The sequence below is a fragment of the Mya arenaria genome, chromosome 8, assembly GCF_026914265.1.
Source record: "Mya arenaria isolate MELC-2E11 chromosome 8, ASM2691426v1".
NCBI classification, from domain to species: Eukaryota; Metazoa; Mollusca; class Bivalvia; order Myida; family Myidae; genus Mya; species Mya arenaria.
The window spans coordinates 58,822,534-58,849,309 of NC_069129.1; the positions used below are offsets into that span (position 1 = coordinate 58,822,534).

Sequence of the window (26,776 nt, forward strand, 5' to 3'; positions counted from 1 at the left end):
TTTAAATTTAAATGTTACCATCCAGAGCCTCTTTGCTCTACCCTTTTCCGTATACTTAAGCAAGTACAATTAAGCTGTCCTCTACAAAAGTACCTGTAATGTAACCTTCAAAGTACATGCACACATGTTCCCCCTGTCATAGCAAACTTCGCCTCATCCTAACGGAGAGAAGTAGATTTATCAGCTGGAAGGATCTAAAAATTTCAACAACTATTGATAAAACTCGAAAGAGATTCTAAATAATTGTTCAAACTTTTCAGAATACAAAATCTTTAAAAGAATAAATCTGGATCAGCTGAATTTCATAATAATACACATTTACACTTACATGTTACATAACATGTACCTGTTTCCCTTCTGCTGGTTCTAGCAGGGAGTCAATCTTAGCCAGAGTGTCCCTTATTGGCCGAGCTTCATTTTTCTGCTTCTCTATACTCTTTCGTAGTCCTGGTAACAATTTGTTGACGTTAGTGATTTCAATGTCAAGAGCAGCCTTCTCATTCTCCATGTTTTTCACCTTAACTTCATATTCTTTGGTTTTCTCTTCAAGATTAAGTGACCTTAAAAATTTGATTAATGAACAATAAATCCTGCAAATGCAACTGCCATACATGTTTAATTTGAGTCTATTCAAATCTTAGTGTACTTTCATGCAAGTCTCACTTTGATAAAGGTTGCCTTTTTCTAATTGATTATACATGAACAAATTATTTAAAAGCACCTGCACCGGAAAGTTTGTGATTTGGATTATTAAATTCCTAGATGTACAAGGTTTTACTGCTAGTGTACAGTTTTTGTTCATGCAACACACCTGTTATAACTACTGATCGTACTTTGAAATTGTATTTTCTACCTGATGATTTCTGAGGGCATGAGGACATCTGTTTTGGTGCAAATGAAGGCGATATTGCCGTATTGTCCATCCATGAGCAACTGGCGTCGAAATTTCTCTCCTAGCAAGTCTTTCGCCACCTTGTCATAGACCGCTCTGTTGATACTGGAGACTACCAATACAGCTGTGCAGTTCTTCAGGTACTGTAAGATACCTCACTTTAGTTTTTGTTTGTAGATCATTAAAACGTACGAAAGACCTTTCAATAGTTGAATGTCATGACTGGAAGTAATCGTGACACAAAACAATGAATTAGAAAGGAAATAAATACTCAAGAATATGGAAGGTATGTTCTAAAATATAGTTTAACTTTCATTGTATTGCAATACATTTGTTCTTATCATGTTAGTAGCAAAAGCTTGCATAGCATGTCTTGTGATTAAACATTTACATGATCTTATTGTTATTATGATCATGGATTCCCTTACATCCTTTGCAATCTTATCCCTGGCAGCGTTCGAGTCCCTCACCCCCGGTAGATCGACTAGTGCGGTCCCACTACTGAACACATCACACTTGGGTATTCGTAGTCTTACGTGCTTCACTATCGGCCAGTATTGACCTTCAGCAACTGGATCCTGAGTCTCTATGTACTTCTCCACTTGGCGGCGGAATGCTTCAGGCTGAAATGTACAAGTGATGGAACATATGGATACAATCCTAAAACGTAAATTATGAATATAAAGGAATATGAGTGGATTGCTCATGTGAATTTGAATAAATATATATATATATATATATATATATATATATATATATATATATATATATATATATATATATATATATATATATATATATATAATGAGCAATAGTTTTACTAGTTACTAGTATAAGAGGAATGATAATTGCATGAAACTGCCAGTCACTCTAGGTTAACTGGATATTATAGTAAACAGGTTTGTATTTTCATCATACGGTACTAGTATAGAACATAAGATGCATGATAAGTGCATCAAACTGCCCATCATTTAAGGTTAACTGGATATAATAGTAAACAGGTTTGAATTTTTATCATACGGTACTAGTATAGAATGTAAGCTGCATCATAAGGGCATGAACCTGCCAATAATTGAAGGTTAACTAGATATAATAGTAAACAGGTTGTATATTCATCATACGATACAACCGTAATATAGAACGTAAGATGCATGGTAAGGGCATGAAACTGCCCACTATTAAAGGGGTTAACTGGAGAGTATAGTAAACAGGTTTGTAATTTCATCATACGGTACAACCGTAATATAGAACGTAAGATGCATGATAAGGGCATGAAACTGCCCATCATTGAAAGTAAACTGGATATTATAGTAAACAGATTTGTATTTTCATCATACGGTACTAGTATAGAACATAAGATGCATAATAAGGGCATGAAACTGCCCATCATTAAAGGTTAACTGGATATAATAGTAAACAGGTTTGTATTTTCATCATACGGTACTAGAATAGAATGTAAGCTGCATCATAAGGGCATGAAACTGCCAATCATTGAAGGTTAACTAGATATAATAGTAAACAGGTTTGTATATTCATCATACGATACAACCGTAATATAGAACGTAATCTGCATGATAAGGGCATTTAACTGCCAATCATTGAAGGTAAACTAGATATAATAGTAAACAGGTTTGTATATTCATCATACGATACAACCGTAATATAGAACGTAAGCTCATCATACGGTACTAGTATAGAACGTAAGCTGCATCATAAGGGCATAAAACTGCCAATTATTGAAGGTAAACAAGATATAATAGTAAACAGGTTTGTATTTTCATCATACGGTACAACCGTAAAATAGAACGTAAGATGCATGATAAGGGCATGAAACTGCCCATCATTGAAAGTAAACTAGATATTATAGTAAACAGATTTGTATTTTCATCATACGGTACTAGTATAGAACATAAGATGCATGATAAGTGCATGAAACTGCCAATCATTGAAGGTTAACTGGATATAATAGTAAACAGATTTGTATTTTCATTATACGGTACTAGTATAAAACGTAAAATGCATGATAAGTGCATGAAACTGCCAATCATTGAAGGTTAACAAGATATAATAGTAAACAGGTTTGTATTTTCATCATACAGTACATCTGTAGTATAGAACGTAAGATGCATGATAGGTGCACGAAACTGCCCATCATTGAAGGTTAATTGGATCTTATAATAAACAGGTTTGTATTTTCATCATACGGTACTAGTATAGAACGTAAGATGCATGATAAGTGCATGAAACTGACAATCACTGAAGGTTTACAAGATATAATAGTAAACAGTTTTTCATCATACGGTACTACCGAAGCATAGAACGTAAGATGCATGATAAGGGCATGAAACTGCCCATCATTGAAGGTTAACTGGATACTATAGTAAACAGGATTGTATTTTCATCATACGGTACTACCGAGGTATAGAACGAAAGAGGTATGAAAAGTGCATGAAATTGCCCATCATTGAAAGTTAACTGGATATTATAGTAAACAGGCTTGTATTTTCATCATACGATACTAGTTTAGGACGTAAGATGCATGATAAGTGCATGAAACTGTCATCATTGAAAGTAAACTGGTGTAACAGTAAACAGGTTTGTATTTTCGTCATACGGTACTAGTATAGAACACAAGATGCATATAGGGCATGCAACTGCCAATCATTGAAGGCTAACTTGATATAATAGAAAACAGGTTTGTATTTTCATCATACGGTACTAGTATAGATAAATGATAAAGGCATGAAACTGTCAATCATTGAAGGAAAACTGGATAGTATAGTCAACAGGTTTGTAGTTTGTATTTTCATCATACGGTACTAGTATAAAACGTAAGCTGCATGATAAGGGCATGAAACTGCCCATCATTGAAGGTAAACTGGATATAACAGTAAACAGGTTTGTAGTTTGGATTTTCATCATACGGTACTAGTTTAGAACGTAAGATTCATGATAAGTGCATGAAACTGCCCATTATTGAATGTTAACTAGATATAATAGTAAACAGGTTTGTATTTTCATCATACGGTACTAGTATAGAACATAAGATGCATGATAAGGGCATGAAACTGCCCATAATTGAAGGTAAACTGGATATAATAGTAAACAGGTTTGTATTTTCATCATACGGTATTAGTATAGAATGTAAGATGCATGAAAAGGGCATGAAACTGCCCATCATTAAAGGTTAACTGGATATTATAGTAAACAGGTTTGTATTTTCATCATACGGTATATCTGTAGTATAGAACGTAAAATGCATGATAGGTGCATGAAACTGCCCATCATTGAAGGTTAGCTGGATATTATAGTAAACAGGTTTGTATTTCCTTATACGGTACTAGTATAGAACGTAAGCTGCATCATAAGGGCATAAAACTGCCAATCATTGAAGGTAAACTAGATATAATAGTAAACGGGTTTATATTTTCATCATACGGTACTAGTATAGAAGGTATGATGCATGATAAGGGCATGAAACTGCCCATCATTGAAGGTTAACTGGATATTATAGTAAACAGGTTTGTATTTTCATCATACGATACTAGTATTGAACATAAGATACATGATAAGGGCATGAAACTACCAATCATTAAAGGTAAACTGGATATAATAGTGAACAGGTCTGTAGTTTGTATTTGCATCATACTGTACAAGTATAGAACGTAAAATGCATGCTAAGTGCATGAAACCGCCCATCATTGAAGATTAACTAGATATAATAATAAACAGTTTTGTACTTTCATCATACGGTACTAGTATAGAACATAAGATGCATGATAAGTGCATGAAACTGCCCATCATTGAAGGTTAACTGGATATTATAGTACACAGGTTTGTATTTTTATCATACAGTACTAGTATAGAATGTAAGATGATTGATAAGGGCATTAAACTGCCCATCATTGATGGTTTACTCGATATAATAGTAAACAGGTTGATATTTTCACCATACGGTACTAGTATAGAACGTTAGATGTATAATAAGTGCATGAAACTGCCAACCATTGAAGGTTTACTAGATATAATAGTAAACAGGTTTGTATTTTCATCATACGTACTAATATAGAATGTATGATAAATGATAAGGGCATGAAACTGCCCATCATTGAAGGTTAACTAGATATAATAGTAGACAGGTTTGTATTTTCATCATACGGTACTAGTATAGAACGTTAGAGGTATGCAAAGTGCATGACACTGCCCATCATTGAAGTTTAACTAGATATAATAGTAAACAGTTTTGTATTTTCATCATACGGTACTAGTATAAAGTGTAAAATGCATGATAAGGGCATGAAACTGCCCATCATTGAACGTTAACTAGATATAACAGTGAAAAGTTTTGTATTTTCATCATACGGTACTACCGTAGTATAGTATGTAAAAGGTATGATAAGGGCATGAAAATGCCCATCATTGAAGGTAAACTAGATATAATAGTAAACAGGTTTGTATTGTCGTCATAATCTCTTTATAACTCACATTATTTTCCTTGATCACCTTGACCCTGCCAAGACAGTGGGTAATGGTGGTAATTCTGGACAGGCTCTCAAAGGAGTCGATCCTTCCGTAAACAGCCTTGACCTTGCAGTAGGAGACGTATGCATCTGACGCTGGGTCAGGCGCATTCTTCTTGATTGTGCAGTCTAGCCCTGTGAGATCCTTCAGCAGGATCTGTATCTCATCAAACCATTCCTAAAACCGTTAGGTTTAGGTAATTTATTAGTAAACAGACGTATACATATTAAGGCATGTATCTTCAACAAATAAAACCATCAAAATTTATTTACAGTATATTAACCCAGCAATTCTTATGAGATATTGAAAATGCCTACTAAGTAATTTAATCCAATGAAACCAACACAATATATTTACAGTCTATCAACCCAGCATTTTTTTGATTTTGAGATATATATTGTATATTCCTTACAGATATACAGATGTACAGATTATTTGCGAACAAAAAGTTGTATTAACAAAGAATCTGGTTAAAATGATATCCTCAATCAGTGATTTTTGGTGCAATTTACCGCCTTCTAAAGGCTGTTTCCCCTTGCGAAAAACTGTCTATTTTTCCAAAACTTTTATATTTTGTTGCCAAGTTGATAAATGCAGATTACGTTAATGGGTAAAAAAGCAATGAGTTTCTTGAAATATAAACAAATTCTTGAAAAGACTTACTCTTTCACAACATAATGTATGCATAAAAAAGTTAAAACATGTTTCGTTCATGCTCTACGATGAAATATGGGGTTTTAACAGTGAAATAACAACAGTGAAAATATAAATTTGATATTTTCACTGCAAAATAAAGAGTGAAAATATCAACTTTCAGAACTACTTTTAAATTCCTTTGTTGTTACATGTACTTGCCTTGATCAAAACATAACACTGGACTTCAGTAAATTATGTCAAAAAATGTTTAAAAATCAAAGAAATGTTTTATAGATTTAAATAAATATATAATTGGAAATTAACAACTTACCGTTTATTACCGGTTATCTCGTTTTTCATTTTCCTGATCTTTGAAACTTAATGTTCGAACATTTGCTTTTATTACCAAACAAATGTCAGACAAAAACAACCGTTCGAACATAAATAAAATTGTATATCATAGTTCAAATATGTTTGCCATTGTAGTACGTAAACTGAGCTTCCTGGAAAATTCACACAACAATTTACAGATAGATCTGATATTTTTTACCCCACCCACACCTCAAAATGTGTCAAAAAACTAGCTTGGCATTCACTCTTTATCTGGAAAACAAACCTGTTTTAAAGCGAAACATACTGGTCTCTGACAGTAAGATGACGGAATATTAATTTACTATCAAACACATGCAGTCTTAAACTAAGAAGAATGTTTAAAAACCAATGAGCATCCACATTTGTTTTGCTAACACATTTGACCTTCCATATTTTCATTCTTTAAATAACGGCGTAGTAATTTGGTTATGTATTCATTCTTATCTTAAAATTAAAGTGTTTTCATTATTTTTTGGAACATAATTATGTACACTAATAAAATTTCACTGTTTACTGTACATAAAGCTTTGCAATAAAAATGAGCGAATATTAAGCTATAAGAATGAATAGCAGAGAACTATTTCTCAACAAACAGAAAATAGAAAAGTTGACAACTATAATTATGCATGAGGGGCATCCCACGGGTAGCGGCGTAAAACCCACCCTTTTCAAAAAAGGAGGTAATTCAGAAATAAATAAAAAATTAAATAAAACTCTGAAAATAAGCATAAAAGAAACAGAAAATTTGTTTATTTCAGTGTAAGATCGTATTTAATTTCACTCGTGATCATAGAAAAATACATTTTCACTCGTGGCTTTCAAAAATATTACCGGTAGATTTAGTTATTTTTTTAAGTAAACAGACGTACACATGTCATGGCATGTATCTTCATCAAATGAAATCGTTCGTTTTATGACCAAAAAAAAAACAATCGTGAAACTCCTGTTAATCTACGTTAAATTTGAGGGGCTCAGAGTAGAGTTTAGTGGCTTTGGCTTTGTTTCTAACGTCAGTTATACCAGCTTCAAGGTATTACGTACCATTTTTAAATGCAAATATCCAGCAAAAAAAACACCGTTTACAACAATATGATAATCTGAAGTTGAAAGCTCTGAACTTCATCATTCCTATTTGTTCTTATTGCCCTGCATTGAAGGTTTGAATATATAACTAAATTAACAGGTAATTGACCAGATGCCAGTCGTCTAACAAACAATCAGTTGACCAATAATAGGATTTGGTAAATAAATATAAACACATGGTTGCATTATATAGATTACCTGGTAAATCATGTAAATACCTTTTTCTTCATGAACTCGATATCTGCCTCGAATATATTGCTAGCTGAATTACGAACAACCTCTACCACGACAGCTGTACACGCCCGCATGCTGGAAGTAGGCAGGACATTGTGATGGTCGAGCACAGCGTTTATCAGGCTGGACTTTCCTTCTCCTGTGTTCCCTACCACAGCTATCACCGTCTTCGGGAGAGTCAGTCTCTTCTCAATGTTAGCTAGCTCTTGCCTGTATACATTTCAAGTGATCATAATACTAATTTTGATGCAAAGACGTCGCGAATGTTTTTGAAACGTGATTAAAAGTAGTAGATGCATTAAATCAGGATACCAAGTCTGAAGTACGTGACATTATACAGTTGTAAAACGAAATCGGATTTTCAGCTTAAGGTCACCACGACCCAGACCATTGACCAATTGACATAACCATAGTTCAGGTACTGGTCATGTTTAAGGGATCTCTACCAAGTTCGAACTCTCCAGGCCTAAGACGACCATATCTCATTATCCGGGAGTTGTCCTAGACCATATTGATATGAAAAGTTCGAATCGACAATTTGGGAGTGACCCACCACTGGATCGTAATAAATATTTATAATAAAATGTTGAAGTATATGGGTTGTTTTCTCTCTAATGTGAGAAAACAATCTAAGAATTAAATCATTGATAATTTTTTGGACGTTTACTTTACATCTCTTTTTGAGTTGATATAACTTCAACCAATTAGATTTTTCCTTCAATTTTATCAAAAATACACAAGATACAATCATTCTTAATACAAGAAAATATTAGCACACCCCTTTAACACAATATAGTAAACTAGTAAACCACAGCCGTACCAACCCCCTTTGCATACCCTATTGTATATACTTATTAACATAAAAGTGTTCCGAAACGTTTTTTTTCCTGAGCTTTGATAAATAGGGTTTTAAGGTTAATCAAAATATGAAAATCCGTTGCCTACGAGTTTGAGGACAATTTATTAAATATCTATTATATGTGCACAAGAGCTGTACTAAAAGAATAAGAAAAACGGTTTTTTAGTATCTTGATTTCTGCTTTTTCTTCAATAAAATTATATAATTGTTTGTTTATACAGATTATTTTGATTATTTTTTTATAGTTTTATATTACAAAAAAAATTCTGACTGGTCCATTTTGATCACCTGATCCTCCATGGTACAACAGTGATTCTATACTGATGAACATCTGACATGTAGCAGATTAATACGATCGTCATGTATGAACCATTTCGATTAAGTTAATATGATAAATATTTTTTTAACCATCTTGGTATGTGTGAAGCGCAATATCATGAATATTTTAAATTGATAATATTGTTTAAATCAGTTTTCTAAAGAATGCACACGAAATAAATACTTTAAATTTGTTGCTCTAAGAGAAAATGTCAAACATCTCACAAAGGTGAAATTAAGATTTTTTAAGGATTAATAAGACAAGATTTCTTAACAAACCTCCATGCCTGTTCCCTGGGATGGGACTGGGCTGGTTGTCCATCAAACAGTCTCTTCAAATCATAGATCATCGTTCTGCAACTGAAAATAGAGTTGTCAATACGTATTAAAAACTACGTCAAATATTGTTCACATCAGAATTAATAACAGCTCAAATAACATAACAGAAAAAATATGAAGATAATACTCGCTATAAAAAATTCTACACGTCTTATGAAATAGCATATAGATTATCAACAAACAGAAGAAAAAAACGAAGCCTCTTTACCTGTTTACATGTTTCTCCACATAAGCCTGATCCTTTTGAGCCTTGGTCATGTGCCTGTTATTTATAATCTTCTCAGTACTCGGCCCAGGGTAGGGACTCAAACTGGGGTAGTCATTTTCCCGTCTCTCCTCCCTCAGCTGTTTCTTGGCTTCCAACTCCACCAGCAAGTCCTTGACCTTTTGTGCCTTAACTTGTAGGTGCTTAGTGACTTTAGTGTCTTTGACGGGCCATCCATATTTTGGTCCGCGTGCTGTCAAATAGTTCCGTGCATCAACTTCTCGGGGAATTGGACGATGCGTTGTGGTCTGTGGTGGAAAAAATAAAATAGACTGTGGAGTTGAATTTTGAAATTTGCCTTTTATTTGAGTACTGTGGTTGAATTAGATACAGTTTGTTGGAGTTTCATCATTCTCATAATCCGAAAATTGTCAAGTAAGAACACTAATCGTATCTTCCAGACAAACTTTCTTCATTAATTTCATTAGCGTTTTGAGCTAATTCTATCAATGACTGGAGACGGTGTTTGCTTTGACACCTGACGCTCTGCGCCCAAACAAAAATAAATGACATATTTTAATAGCAAAAATGTATTATAGTAGGAAATGCTAAAATTGGTTGTTTTGCAGTTGTCGAAATACTGAAACACGGGCAAAAACTGGTCGATCTGCAGTTAGTAATTAATTCTATTCCTATAAAGAAGGTAAAGTACCGTCTGTTCGTTCTACAGTTGGTAGTCTTTAAGAGCACACATCAATGTAGCGGTTGTCATCCGCGGGCCCATACGTAGTGAGTATTGTAAAAAATGGTAATCTACTGCCTTTTATCCGGTGAAATTGTTGTGAAAAGGAGTTATTAAGCAAGACATTTAAGTACAAACAGTGGTTAACCCACTTACAGTGGCGTTTGGAGAGGGGCATAATCCAAGTTAAGTTGAATGTAGACACATTAATCCACATTGGCGTCTTTGAAGGGAAACAGTGATGATAAAAAGGTTGCAGAAGGTTTGTTTAAGCCATGTTTATATATATATTTACACACGATCTTAAAAGTGCATATCATAATATTGATAATTGTAAACCCAATATATGTCGGGAATTCATGGGTACTCGATGGACAGAAAAGTTAGTTTGTGTATGATTCTCTTCCATTCGAAACCAAACGACAGGACAGGTTTACGAAGACACTGGTTAGTTTAATATCTCCTTAGAGCAGGACATATTTTTTGATGTTTAAAGATAGCGATATTGAAGGTAATATCAATTAAACTGACGCTCTAAAATCAAGTCAAGGTGAGCGGCTAGGGTAGGTGTAAAATTATGAAAGAAACTATTTTTTACCTAAAGGAATACAGGATTTGCAGAATTGAGACGCTTCTTTAACAGGCTTTGAGCCAGGAAAGGTTGGATAAATTTAATATACTTCCAGTTGGATATTTGATGTCAATAGTAAGCCAACTTTTATAGCTACAGTTTGTTGCCGGCAACAAAGATTTTTATACTTTAAATTCTCAAGTCATTGTTTCGGATATGGCAAAAGTAAAATGAAGTTTTTGCATAAAACTTTTCTGAAATAGAACAATGCTGGAGAGAGTATGTCGACTTTGAAAACTTTTCAAATTTTCTGTGATGCCAGTGCAGTTGGTTATGTGGTCACATCGAAAACACTAATTCCGAATAAAAGGATGAAGACGTCAGTAGAGTAGTAGTAGGCTCATGGAATTGAGAGATATAAGGCTCCAGGAAGTAAGCGATAGTATGGTCCAGGAAGTGGGCGAAAGTAGGCTTCTGGAAGTGAGCGATAGTTGGCTTCTGGATGTAAGGGATAGTAGGCTCCAAGAAGTGGGCAGTAGAAGGCCTCCGGAAGTGAGCAGAAGTTAACTATCGACTGTGAGATGTAAAAGCTCCTCTCAAGTAATTGGTAGTAGGTTCCTGGAAGTCAGATGTTATAAACTCTCGGAAGTGACAGACAGTAGGCCCCCAGAAGTGAGCCGTGGTTAACTCCCGGATGTGAGCTGTGGTAAGCTCCCGGAAGTGGGCGGTAGTTAAGATCCTGAAAGTGAGCGGTAACAAGATCCTGATATGAGCAGTAGTAGGCTCCAGAAAGCGAGCGGTAAAAGGCTCCCTGACGTTAGTAATAGTACGTTTACAGAATTGAACACGGTTACGCTCTTGTAAGGTTCCAGCTTAAAAGAACAAGGAGTTGGTTGTTGGTCTGTAAATTAACGGACTGAGAGTTCCACAAGGAGGTGAAAAGAAGCGGTAAGCAAGGTTAATCAAAGAAAGGCTCTAATATTGCAAAATAATCAAGTTAAATTGTATTCTAATAATAAAGATGTAACGTCAATTTTGTTAAATGAAAGTAAAAGGTGTGATAAAAAAGACTATTGCGTTGGTTTAACATGCTTTTTGTTAAAAGCAATATAACTGTAGTTCTAGAATTGATTCCACGAAAGGAAAATGAGCAAGCTGATATTTCTAGTAGGTTCGGCGATGGTGATGACTGTTGTTTTTTCAGACGATTTGTTTTGTTATAAAGACAGCATAGGGGGTCCGCATACAGCCAGTTATTTTGCTTCATCAAATAACTTTATATCATCGGAGACTAAATGTGTAACGAAAAACATGGCGGCGTATGAATTAAAATCCCGAGCGGATTTTACGACAGAAAGGTACACTGTGAGTTTTGATAACTTTTCCGTGTTTGTGTCTTGAAATATTTAACTGCTACAGCAAGAATTCGATCGTAGAGTGTTTTAAAATCACACATTTGTCTTATAGTATCATTCCATCAGAAATATGTGTCATTTCGCGGGTCCATTTAAAACATTCATTTTACAAATGATAAAATGTGCGCTCTTACTCCCAAATAAGATTTACCAGTATTAATACCGTTGATTCCATATACCAAAAAGGATGAATAAGTGTCGAATAAACACAGTATTTCTACTTTATGAGACCATGGTAAATCACAGGAAATCTTTTAGCACTCACCAATCTTTTTTTTGCGTTTTGAGGTATAAAATACACGGTTACAATATTGATATCAGTATTTTATACTTATCATAAATGCATTAAACTTAAGTAGTTAAATGTTTGTCACTCATAATTGATGTTTGTCATACATGTGTATGTATTGATTTCGAATAAGAGTGTTACTTAAGTATTTGGATACGAATGAGAGAATGACACAATCCTTATCACAGTTCTATCGTTATCAATAAGTGTATTATCCTATGAGACACATACGAATCGTTCATTGTTCAAAGAAACTTCTTGGAATTTATAAGAAGGTGTCAAATAATGGAAACGAGAAACATTTTTCACCAGTAGTGAGTATAAAACCATTTCTTTGTGAGTTTATTTAAGGGTTACCCCGGTCCATTTGGTGCATCTGTCAGTAACTGTCATATTTCAATGTCCCGTAGTATTTTTAACTAATCCCTTTTGTGTTCACATTTATATTTCTAATCACTTTTGAACGTTTACAGAGAGGGGTCATCACCGTATGAAAATAGAGAAAACTCAATTCTTAGACATGTGATAAATATATTTTTACATTTCTTTTTCGCAAATTTTCTCTGAGATAAGTTTTTGCCACAACTCCTCATTTTAAATAGAAACTCTATTTATAACGTTGTACGTACCAGTTAAAAAAAGAGATATATGAAAATATGTCGGTTAACTACATTTTCTTCATTTATCTGATGATATTTTTTTTTGTCTGTACAATGCGTACAAGTGAAATAACAGCGCGACATACAATGTCAAGAATTCTGGTTGGGTTTGGAAACCGCGTTCTTTTCAGCGAACGCGTCCCAAAAGGTAATAAAATATATATATAACGTGATCGCTGAAGTTCTTTAGCTAGGCCAAATCGAATTTCTATTTATCTACACAGTGATACCATCCATTTGATTCAGTAATCTATCGCTGTTTCCGCAAGGGCTTTATCACGGTGGAGAACCCACGTGACTTATTTGGTAAAGTGCACGGCAACAAATGTCAACAAGTCTCGATCAAGGTAAGGTTTTTAATATTTGGAGATTTTTTGTGAAATAAAGACCATAAACCCCGCATTTAAGAGCTCTATTCACGGTAATAAAGAACTTTCTCTAATATTCTAAAGTTTTCCTGAAAATCTTGACCAACTGATTTCTCAGAGTTGAAATCTAAGGCAAAGTGCACGGCTTTTGACAAATCTATCGCTTTACTTCATGTTATCAGTAAATAATTAATGCACAAATCTTATTTTAAGCAAATTTTATGTATTTTAAAGTTTTCAGCGTGTATTGTTGAACTTTTTTTATAGTTATTTCAAAGGCGAAAATGAACTAAAACCAAATTGATAAAGTACACAGACATTTTAGGTTTGATAAAGTACACGGTCGTTTACAACCTTCAGTGTATATACTCATTATTTCACTAACTGGTTCCAAAACGAGTTATTATAAATGTATTTATTATTTCTATTCTTCAAATTTATTATTAAACATTGCTCCATGTTTGAAAAGACGTTTTGTAATGGAATGGCAATGGAATAATGAACGCGTTTTAACAGTTAGACCGACGGATTCGCCTAAATAATGGCTCATTTTCATGACTCATGGAAACATGTGTTATCACACTAAAATACAGTCCCGTATTTTAAAAATATATTCGCAATTGACATATAAAGGGCTTGAAGTTTTTTGTAAAGGGTGTTCCACTTCTTTTTCGTATCGTATATGTAAAACGTGTTTGTAATCATTATACATGGTAAACAGTAACACATAACTGCTTAATAACACTTCATTTTGTAAATTTTGAGAATGAAAACTGTTCTTGTACTTTTAATGTTTTCAGTTGCTAGCTGATTTGATAGACTTATGATTTTGTGACATTTGTTTCATTTCAGAATATGAAGACTCCGACTTTATGCAAAGAATGCGGAATGGCATTTCAAAATAAAAAAAAAAACAGCATCAAGTAGACCATGATAGAAGGCATTCTGGTCAATTGCCATCGTTTTTGCGGGAAAGTGTTTACACAGACACAGGTTAGTTTTTAGCTTTATTTTTTTCGCAGTGAACTAAGAATATACTAACAGTTATACTTTTATTATGACTACCCTCGTGTAGAGGTTAGGTTTGCCGTCGTCTGACTGTGTTTTCAACGTTTTTTAGGGGTTGCGTTTTTCACATAATAATGTGGTCCGTGTTTCAGTGGACAAGGTCGTTTAGTTTTATGACGCTGATTACACGATCAAACACTCATTGCGTGGCAGTAATATAGTGTATTTTTTATAAATTATATTCAAGTACTAACATAGCCAGCATTTCTCGCTAACTTGTGACAGTACATGTTTTTTTTATAGGTGCAGCAATCACGGCGAGACAAAGTTGCACGTTTGCAAATATTGTGGCAAAACTGCTCTTGCAAGACTTGAAGATACACGAAAGACGCGAAAGCGGCCAATTGAAGCTAATCTGTGATGTGTGTGGGTTGAAATTGGGTGACACGACCAATCTCAGTGACCAGATTTCTACTAGACACAGGGGAATGACACGTCACAAATGTCTACAGTGTCGCTCAGCATTCAAGTTCAAATCTGGACTCAGCAGGCACATTAAGGCGAAACACACCTAATCAGGATACATTGAAAGATCACAATGGTCTAGTTAGAAGTGCATTCCAGTATGTTGCCGAGTTAAAATAACGTTTTGATGACTTAAACATTTTATTAAGATAAATAGCAAAACGTACTGTTACGAAATGGTGCTCTTTCTACATGTTCGTTTGTCTTACAGTACTGAAAAAAATGCTGTGTAAAATAAGTATGAAAACGGAGTGAGCATACAACATTTTCACAAGGTTTAGAGATGCATTGTTGTCATTTTCCCATTGATGTACTATAAACTCTTAACTGCATGTATCTTATATAATTCAGCAAGCTTTGAAAAACAATCATTTTGTAATCACATTTCAGCCTTTAGTCTAAAACATTCTAATGTTCCATGCTCAGCTCTTATCTAGATGTTCAAGTCTTAGTCCTAGCCATAGTATATATAAATGAATAAGTGTATTATCCTATGAGACACATACGAATCGTTCATTGTTCAAAGAAACTTCTTGGAATGTATAAGAAGGTGTCAAATAATGGAAACGAGAAACATTTTTCACCAGTAGTGAGTATAAAACCATTTCTTTGTGAGTTTATTTAAGGGTTACCCCGGTCCATTTGGTGCATCTGTCAGTAACTGTCATATTTCACTGTCCCGTAGTATTTTTAACTAATCCCTTTTGTGTTCACATTTATATTTCTAATCACTTTTGAACGTTTACAGAGAGGGGTCATCACCGTATGAAAATAGAGAAAACTCAATTCTTAGACATGTGATAAATATATTTTTACATTTCTTTTTCGCAAATTTTCTCTGAGATAAGTTTTTGCCACAACTCCTCATTTTAAATAGAAATTCTATTTATAACGTTGTACGTACCAGTTAAAAAAAGAGATATTTTCCTTAGTTATATAATAGGTTTATATATATATAACGTGTCTATTCACGTTTTGTACTTATCAGAATCAATTTAAGAATCAGTTCGACTTCTCAGCTTAGAATAAAATGTCAAATTAAGGCATTTATTTTAAAAATTATAAAATGTGCCATCATACAAAATGTATGTCAACGTTTATGAAGAGTTCTCAATTATTTACATTAAGGTATATATCCAAAAAATATTTAAAAGCAAATGGCATGTTTATGAGATATTCTCTATGGTAAATATGCATCTTTATTACCGCAGTTCTGCAATCCTTCCAATCATTCTGAGTTGTTAAATTTGAATGACACTGATGTATTGTATGGTTTATATCTCACAGAAAGGAAGAAAAGATTAAATAAAAAAGAAGAACGGAAAAAAAGAACAATATATGACAAGACTGACCATCAATGAATTGACAGACTACCAATGTGTGAAAATACTCACAAGAATTAGTTAAGTAAGAACAGCCATTTATGGTATGTAAAGTTTAAAATCATTTCAAATGCATTATCACAACATTGAGTTGAAAAGTAATGACAGAAATTGAATTCATATCATTGCATGAATTCCAATAAATTCGAAAAGAATAGTAAAGATTGAAAAGTTAAATAATTTTTACAGGAAGTGATTTTAGAATCAAAATATACAGAACATCAAAATGTCTCCTGAAAGTAACATGTTAAATCAGATTGCTAAAGAACCCGGTTTGTTGACTTCTTTTAAACCGATCACAATATCCAAATTAAAAACAATTGATATTGACTAATGTATCTAAATTATGAAACAGTTGACTAAATTGTATGCAAAGAATGGGCAACCCATAATAAATAGCCATCTTAGTATAATAAAACCATGATATGCATAAACCTACCTCAATGTTTACTCAAAATAATTCTAATACTATTTACAGAGGTTGGCATTTGAAGTAAACAAGCAGTTACTTCCTGGTTAATTCGGATGCCTTTGACTTTTAAGGTTGCATGCTTTATGAATCATCAGATTGTTCTAGTTTTTGGCCACTTTCAAATACTATTTGTTTAAATAAACACGGTGGAGAACCCATGTGACTTATTTGGTAAAGTGCACGGCAGCAAATGTCAACAAGTCTCGATTCAGGTAAGGTTTTTAAAGATAACTTTCTTAATATTTGGAGATTTATTTGTGAAATAAAGACCATAAACCCCGCATTTAAGAGCTCTATCCAAGGTAATAAAGAACTTTCTCTAATATCCTTAAGTTTTCCTGAACATCTTGACCAACTGATTTCTCAGAGTTGAAATCTAAGGCAAAGTACATGGCTTTTGACAAATCTATCGCTTTACTTCATGTTAGCCGTAAATAATTAATACACAAATCTTATTTTAAGCAAATTTTATGTATTTTATAGTTTTCAGCGTGTACTGTTTAACTTTCAAAGGTAAAAATGAACTTAAACCAAATTGATAAAATACACGGACATTTTAGGATGATAAAGTACACGGTCATTTTAGTTTATGTTTGAAAGTAGAGTGCGGTTTACAAACTAATAGTTATATAATCATTTTCTATTCGTGAAGTCAGATGTCAAAAATCAGATAGTTTTACTTATAAATTATAATCTGGACTGACGGCGAATAAAACATCTCTGTAGTAAGCGGCCCGTTTGTGGTGATTATAAATTTCATGAATGTTCCGATTAGGATATAAAGCATATAATAAAACAATAAAATAGGCACATCACAAATAGTTTATATATATTTCCACATTTAAAGCATATTGTTCATACCTTTCAGTCAACACTGAATCTTTTATTTGGTTCAGTTTGAACAAATATTATCTGATCTACATCAGTAAAACTGCGGTCGTTCGAACAATACAGACAAGAACTCATTGTAAAGATGGAGGCTCGGAGTTAGATGGGAAACAGCAAGGACGAATGAGAGCACACTATAATACCAACTTACAGGCTAGGACTAAGCCTTGAACATCTAGATAAGAGCGAGGGTAGTCATAATAAAAGTATAACTGTTAGTATATTCTTAGTTCACTGCGAAAAAAATAAAGCTAAAAACTAACCTGTGTCTGTGTAAACGCTTTCCCGCAAAAACGATGGCAATTGACCAGAATGCCTTCTATCGTGGTCTACTTGATGCTGTTTTTTTTATTTTGAAATGCCATTCCGCATTCTTTGCATAAAGTCGGAGTCTTCATATTCTGAAATGAAACAAATGTCACAAAATCATAAGTCTATCAAATCAGCTAGCAATTGAAAACATTAAAAGTACAAGAACAGTTTTCATTCTCAAAATTTACAAAATGAAGTGTTATTAAGCAGTTATGTGTTATTGTTTACCATGTATAATGATTACAAACACGTTTTACATATACGATACCTAAAAGAAGTGGAACACCCTTTACAAAAACTTCAAGCCCTTTATATGTCAATTGCGAATATATTTTTAAAATACGGGACTGTATTTTAGTGTGATAACACATGTTTCCATGAGTCATGAAAATGAGCCATTATTTAGGCGAATCCGTCGGTCTAACTGTTAAAACGCGTTCATTATTCCATTGCCATTCCATTACAAAACGTCTTTTCAAACATGGAGCAATGTTTAATAATAAATTTGAAGAATAGAAATAATAAATACATTTATAATAACTCGTTTTGGAACCAGTTAGTGAAATAATGAGTATATACACTGAAGGTTGTAAACGACCGTGTACTTTATCAAACCTAAAATGTCTGTGTACTTTATCAATTTGGTTTTAGTTCATTTTCGCCTTTGAAATAACTATAAAAAAAGTTCAACAATACACGCTGAAAACTTTAAAATACATAAAATTTGCTTAAAATAAGATTTGTGCATTAATTATTTACTGATAACATGAAGTAAAGCGATAGATTTGTCAAAAGCCGTGCACTTTGCCTTAGATTTCAACTCTGAGAAATCAGTTGGTCAAGATTTTCAGGAAAACTTTAGAATATTAGAGAAAGTTCTTTATTACCGTGAATAGAGCTCTTAAATGCGGGGTTTATGGTCTTTATTTCACAAAAAATCTCCAAATATTAAAAACCTTACCTTGATCGAGACTTGTTGACATTTGTTGCCGTGCACTTTACCAAATAAGTCACGTGGGTTCTCCACCGTGATAAAGCCCTTGCGGAAACAGCGATAGATTACTGAATCAAATGGATGGTATCACTGTGTAGATAAATAGAAATTCGATTTGGCCTAGCTAAAGAACTTCAGCGATCACGTTATATATATATTATTACCTTTTGGGACGCGTTCGCTGAAAAGAACGCGGTTTCCAAACCCAACCAGAATTCTTGACATTGTATGTCGCGCTGTTATTTCACTTGTACGCATTGTACAGACAAAAAAAAATATCATCAGATAAATGAAGAAAATGTAGTTAACCGACATATTTTCAAACCAAAAACGCTTAGTAGATATGTGTTTCACCTTTATAATAAATCCGATTAGAAACATTCCTTAAATAGATCATAGTTGTGTTCAAATTTAATCACGTGATAACAAGATTTTCAGAAATTACCCACGTGATCTTCATTTGACCTCACAAATGTAAGGTTTATTTTGCTGTTATTTTTCTATTTTAAATGATAACAAATCTGACAGATAACATATTTGGAATATAATTATTGTATTTATATATTAAAATTAATTTTCAACCTAACTGCAATTGGTTTCAACAAAATAAACTTTGAGAAGCCGATGCTAAAATTAGAATCATTCGACGTCATCACGGACATGTGCCGAGTCATTTCATTGAATCAGCGTAGTCAGTTTTTTCTGTTTACATTGGTATGGGAGTTACACCATAACTTAAATGTGTAGTAAACATCAAAACAATAAATATATAAATTAAAGTTATGGAAGCCAGAACTGGGTTTGCACATGTAAATCCGTTTTTTTCACCTGTTTAAGTTTTTGTAAATTACATGCAGAAAAAATCATAACACTATACATTTAAAGTAAACCAAAAATTTTTTTTCTCATTTATTTTTCAACATATATCATATTTACATGATGTATCAAGAACATATGTTTGTATATATGCTTAAACATTTCTATGTTGTGTAAAAATCATTTATCATACACAAACGCGCTCACACATACACACACACTTACTAAGTGATGTCCCTGTTAATGTTTATAAAATTTAGTTTATTTATTTGAGGAAAAGAAACAATGATTTGATATGCGTTGTTTAGGCTAGATGTATCTGTTTTGTATCTTAAGTTGTTTAGACTATTGAGTACTTCCCATTTATTTCTGTGGGTTTCAGACTTATCATTGTTTAATGCTTTTTGCTTTTCTATTTTGGTTCTTAATTTCAGATAATGCAAAAATGCATTGAAAGATAAATGTCTGTCATTACATTTTGATGAGTTTATATAAATTTCAGCGGCGGAGGATTCTCCTTGTGGCGGTTTTTCCACCCAGATATGTATTTCGGGAAATGTTATTATACACAGGCTATTGACACTTATGTTTTATTTTACGATATTTCGTAAAAACACTTTTATGGCATTAATAAATGCCCTATTTTCATTCAAAGCTTGTGTTACGTTTTCCCTTCATCCATACGAGTTCGACCCGGCCTGTGACTTAGTACCTTGACGTTGAGCAATACATAAATGAAATTTTATGCAAACATAAAATTATTTATGGAATTGTTCAACCATTAATTTAGTGGTATTTAACCATGTCAGCACCCTGCATAAATTATTGCCTCAGCCAATCACCTTTGAGTTTTATCTCATGTGGCTCTGAACAGCCAATCACGATACGTTGTAGCCATTACTGATATATTTTTAGCGTGGGCGAAAGCCTCGGCATTTTATTTTAGTTTTCATATAATACACCACCACCATCCCCACCACCTTCTGTTTAAATATCTGTTTTCCACCCAGATATGTATTTCGGGAAATGTTATTATACACAGGCTATTGACACTTATGTTTTATTTTACGATATTTCGTAAAAACACTTTTATGGCATTAATAAATGCCCTATTTTCATTCAAAGCTTGTGTTACGTTTTCCCTTCATCCATACGAGTTCGACCCGGCCTGTGACTTAGTACCTTGACGTTGAGCAATACATAAATGAATTCATTGATAAGTTGTCTCTTTAACTTCCATGAAATAAATTGTCTTGTTTTGATAACCTATAATAACATTTGTAATTTGAATCCTGGGTTTGGCAATTATACTCCAGTAGTTCAAGATAATGTGGTTGTTGACTGATTTAAATGTCAAAGACTCTGTATCTGTACATGAAAACAATAACCAAATGTCCAAGATTGGCTATTTTGTGAAAAATAGTGTTCAAACTTTTCGAATTTAATTTTAGTAGATATACAAAGAAATGATGATTCTTTCAAGCAATCATTCGCAAAACATTAAAAACATATACACATGAATGCATGGTTATGAATTATAATAGCTTATACTAGTATACAAATCAGCTATGACACTTGACATTTAAATGGATGATTAGGGATTAGTATTGCCCTTATAACTCACGTAATCCTTGCAACGGATTGGTGGTTTGCGCTCTTGTTGTGCTCGTTGATACTGCTGTTGTTGTAGCTGTTGATTAGGTGGATGCTGTGGTTGTTCCGCTGCTAGTGAAGTATCGGCGATTGTTGACGGATCCTCCACCTCCACCAACGACCATCATTTACTTCAATTTAACATGAAACCGGACCAGTTTGATTAATGACTGTCCCCTGTGTCCATGATATTTTAACACTTTCCCACACAAAAACCTTTTCTCCAGTTTGATACAGTTTCTCCACTTTTCGAGCACGACTTTTTGATGAATGGGGGGCTATAGACAGAAAACTTCCGGTCCTCCCTTGCGACCCCCCCCCCCTCCCCCACTTCCCACACCCGGTCCTTTTGACCCGAGACTGATGGGAACCGGTTTTCCCCCTGAACGTTCTAGTTTTAGGTCATTTTGTGAGACGGGTCAATAATAAGGTCGCCGGTCGGACCAACCGGAAATAAGTACTTGAGAGTTTCCATAAACGGAGCTTGCACACGGTACCTACATTTTGGCATCGGAAATAAGTGCTTGAAACTGTTCGCACGTGTTTCGACCCGTTACGGAAACTGGTTCGGACCAGGTTGTTTAAAAACGATTTTGGTAAGTATAAAATAGCATACCTGCAATATAGATGCAATAAATATGCAATACATGTTATATCATTAATATGCGTGAAGCAAAGCGGTAGTCGGCTGAATGAGATTATCAATAGCTGATACATTTCACAGCTAGCTGAACACACTGTTATTATTGCTGGTAAACGCTATCGCTTCATGCTATTGTAAATATGTGTTAAGATCTCATTTGTTCTGCAATTTGTCTGCAATTATTTTGTGCTTTGTAATTGCCTGAATTATGTATTTATCCGTTGACAGATACAAGCTTTCTTTTATATCAGGTATTTAGTTGACTGACGCTTTGCTTCAGGCATATTAATATTATTTGTATACATTGCAGTTGTGTATCTTTGTCGGTAGAACCCCTAACATCCATCCGGTAACATTTACACGAACGGTTTAAGAAGCATAATTTCCATTTTTTGTTACGCATACACATAATATAAATAGACAATGCATGCTCAACGCACACATCCGGCACAGACGGTGATACCCTTGAAATGAAATTGGAGGTATGCGTTCAAATTTGATCCAAAATTTTTTATACATTTCACCATATGATTTGTCATACATTTTATTATACAAAGAATAACTACAAAGCGGTTTCGATGTATTCATTTTAACGAGGTAGAACTCAAAATACTCCCTTTACGAAGCATACTGAAAATGCGACTGGGAAATGATGTAAAGTATGACTCCTTGCTATTAAAGCAAGTGTTCACTTGTAAGATAATTGTACACAATCAACCGTCTTTCATTAGTTTGAATTAGCATCAATCTTCGCTCGGTGTGTGGTTCGTGTGCTCCAATGTGTATGAAGGCATATACAGTCGAAACCGGTCGATCGATATCGCTTGGCTCCATCTCTTCGTTATTTCGAACTGGATGTCAAGGGCAAATTTGTTTTACTATTTGTAAGCATTCCTGCTTGGCTCGATATTCGCGAGGCTCGAAGTATTTTGCCGGTCCCTGTGAAATCGAGGCAACGGGTTTCGACTGTATATTAACTTTTGCCCGCTTGCAAAATGATATTGATATCCAGTTAAATCATAATAAGCTCAAAGATCAAACTGATCGGGTTGCAAGTTTGATTATTATTCAAGCAGTAAATAACTCTTGAACAGTTTGAGTTGGCTTGCACATTGGTATTTGTCACGCTTTTAATTTCTCAAATTGAATTGGTATTTAAACTTGCTACTCGGGTTGCTTATCTTCTAATTATAGGTGGAAGTGTATGGAATGATTTGAATTTGTTTTTCAGAAATTTGTGAAATTTTATGACGAGAGCACATATTTAAAACATTGATCCTAAAGTAAACACAAGTTTTCCTTTTTAATGTTCAGCAAGAACAATTTTAAATCCGCTAGTGGAGTTTTCTTTTTTAATACCTATTTCATGCACTATTTTCTTCTCTTTTTTTTCAAAACAACAACAACATATAAATATGCTAATGAATTCTGCATTGATGTTTTCTTTTTTACAACTATATATTCGTATTGAAGAACATCACTACTTTCATATAAAAAGAGGATACTTGTTTGTTTCAGTGTTACATCTCAATATATTTCACCGAGTGAGTTATATTTCACGAGTGGGGTCGCTATGAGTGAAATATTTACTGTTAGCGTTCACGAGGTGAAATATTTTACGATCGGACACGGAAACAAATAATTTTTGTTATAGTATATGCTATAAATGATATAAAGTCACATTTAACTGTAGTTTTTCAGAAAGCGCGGCAAATTGTATGCGAATTGAACGTCATTTTGGAAATGACGTCGTTGCAATTGTTTCCCAGCCCTGTGTGCGCTGATGTTTGATCTGGACAATAGAATGGACTAAAATTTCAAAACAGTGAAAATACCAATTGATATTTTCACAGTTTGAAACAGTGAATTATTATTTTTATGTCAATGATAAACCTTTTTAAACCAACTGAAAGAATTTAATAAATAAAATGTGAAAAGAGAGGTCAAAGCAACAGTTCAGAAGATGAAATATGTTTGGAAAGATAATGAATATACGGCGAGAGAGAATATGAATTAAGTTACTCTCGTGTTGACCCATTTTATCATTCTCACTGCAATTCCTTTGCCTTTATTATTTTCTCATTATCATATACTTATATTGCATGACTCGGAAACGTTTTGTTCTGTACTTTGAACAAAAAATGTAGAATTTTATATACAACTAAAAAGTTGGCTATTATATTAACGGTTTTTCTGTGACTGACTTATCCGAAGTTGATATCTTATATCCATTTTATTATATTTTTAAGAATTCAATTATTTTATTCCACAATGATTGTACGAGCCAACCTTTTGTTTAGGGGACCTCTAAGCAAATGACTAGATCAGTAAAACAAAATGCCGTCTCGGCCTTGTGATTTACATGCACACGGTACAGATATGTAAACCCAATTCAAAATATTTACGTTCAACTAGGGTGGTATTCAATATGCAACTTAGGCCACAACAAATTGACCATTTGTTCTGCGGATCTTGACAAAATAGAGAAGGAGCGAGCGAACAAAAAAATATTTTATTTTTTTTTATGTATACTTCTTACCAAATTTATCTTACAATTATATTAAAAAATGCTTTTTTAATTGCGAAGAAAAGGTTCTCAGTTATAAATGAATAGGTTTGGATTGGCAATAAGATCCAGTGCTTTACTATTAACTTTCATTGCATCAGCAATTTAAACGTGGATATATTGTAAAGCCAGCATTCCTCACAGTAACGTGCAATTTCTCGAAGACCTAAATTGTATTAATTCCGTACTAATTTAACTTATTATCACAAAAAAAACATTTGAAAATTTCCAAATATTGGGTCAGGACTAAATTTGAACCTCTTGAAGCACATGATAAAATTTTAGTGACGTTGACATGGCAGAAGATGGAAAATGTAAATAACACATAACATTTCTAAAAAGACACTGTGAAGCAGTATCAAAAAATCTGCAAATGTGGCACAGGTCATTATAATAATGCAGGTGGTGGATTAAAGACCTCGCCTTTACCACGAACCTATGGTTAATAAGTCCATGCCTTGGAAAAGAATAACATGACAGCCTCCATAGCTTCAATGCCGTACGAGACGGTCCACATTATAACTAATCGATCAAAAAAATAAGTGTGGAATAAAAAAATAAGAATTTTACTTATAAAAAGATTTTTTTTCTGAAACAGACTGTTTCTAAGTCCAACTTTTTATCTGTTTATAACACTTATGAGTATAATAAAACTGAAAAATTCATTTTAGAATTTAAAAAATAACTCACGAAACCATGTTCAATGGTTGTAAGTCGATGTTCGTGTATTTGAATATAAGTTTTGCACTCAAAATATGATTTAGTTATTATTTAGCACTAAATTTTGAGAACAAAACAATGAATTACTTAAAACACACATAACTAATTATTTCCTTTGACGCTGTGAAACTGCTGTTGTTTACTGAAGACTATATCCATTGACAATGACGCTTATTTTCACTTAAAACCTGTATTTATTTATTTAACTTTACGAAAACTGAAAGTAAACTGAAAATTAATACCGGAAATGAATACCAACGAAGCGTCCTGCAAAATATTCCCGACAAAAAAGGCTGTCAACAAATATTAGCTGTATTACGGTTACCCGGACCTGATTTTGTCCTGACACGAGGAAAGTTTGCTCGCGAAGAAAGTGTAAAGCATGGAAATACCTTCAAAAAAGGCGAAGTCGAAGTTGCAGGTTTAAATTGAAGTAAAAGAAATTCAGAAAATGGTGGAAATTCAGAAGTAAACAAAAAAATAATCTGCGCTGCCTAATTTTATTATTTTTTTCGTATTTCGAATTTTAGGTGCGGCAAACAAATACGACGAACAAATTATCAATTTGTTGTGGCCTTATGACACTCTTATGGTCATACATCATTGACTCCATTCACTGTAAAGATCCGTTAATTATGTCGAGTAATCCAATAAGCTACATAGTTCTTAGATCGAATTTAGACCTGTATTGAAAACCAGACCTAGCCCTTTGTATAGACAAAATTTAATGTTCGTATTGTATACCACAAAAGAGTCATAAGAGTATTAATATTATTGTTTCTGGCATTTATGCTGTATGTATGCAGAAGGGCAAGCGACAAGCGCTCGCGCTCGTCATGGTCGCGAACGCATGAAATTGTCAGTGTGCTCTTAACAGTGTCAGCCGCAATGTGTTTTTAAATGGCACTGGCGTTTCCGTGACGACAGAGAGAACCTTGAAAATTACGAGGGTAGAGGACAAAAGAAAAAAAAAAACGGTGCGACGTAAATCACGTCAGTCGCTGACGCCTTAGCAGAGAATCTGCAAATGTCAAAGGTGTGTGCATAAATTATACGATGTACAAATATTATTTTCTAAAGAAGATTTCCTCATAAATGAAACGACATGCATATTTTAAAGAAACATAGATTCAAGTAGAGAAGGACAAAATCATGAATAACTTGTGTGGAATTAATACTTTTTATAATTTTAACAAATCATTTCAACCTCTTAAATAACTATTAATAACTAATAGAATAAAAACGACCGACGAGACGTGCCTTTGGTTTTATGATCCCGAGACAAAATCACAAT

The 26,776-nt window shown here is 33.6% G+C and overlaps 1 protein-coding gene across 1 annotated transcript; it reads right to left on the reverse strand.

Moving 5' to 3' along the window:
- Positions 1-93: 93 nt before the first annotated feature.
- On the reverse strand, positions 94-12,869 carry LOC128244394 (nuclear GTPase SLIP-GC-like). The gene is made up of 9 exons (XM_052962404.1): positions 12,834-12,869; positions 9,463-9,767; positions 9,195-9,275; positions 7,723-7,948; positions 5,378-5,590; positions 1,321-1,515; positions 854-1,035; positions 347-560; positions 94-158 (listed from the first exon to the last, which is right to left on the reverse strand). The coding sequence occupies exons 1-9, from the start codon at positions 12,867-12,869 to the stop codon at positions 108-110; spliced, it is 1,503 nt and encodes a 500-aa protein (XP_052818364.1). The 3' UTR covers positions 94-107.
- Between the last annotated feature and the right edge of the window lie 13,907 nt (positions 12,870-26,776).

Bases quoted from the DNA above. Each gene is read 5' to 3' on its own strand.
- LOC128244394 (XM_052962404.1), bottom strand. From the start codon at position 12,869: ATGACAGTTACTGACAGATGCACCAAATGGACCGGG. The intron at 7,949-9,194 runs GTTTGTTAAGAA...AAATGTATACAG, and splicing joins CCCAGGGAACAGGCATGGAG to GCAAGAGCTAGCTAACATTG. The intron at 159-346 runs GTACATGTTATG...TCTCTCCGTTAG, and splicing joins AACCAGCAGAAGGGAAACAG to GATGAGGCGAAGTTTGCTAT.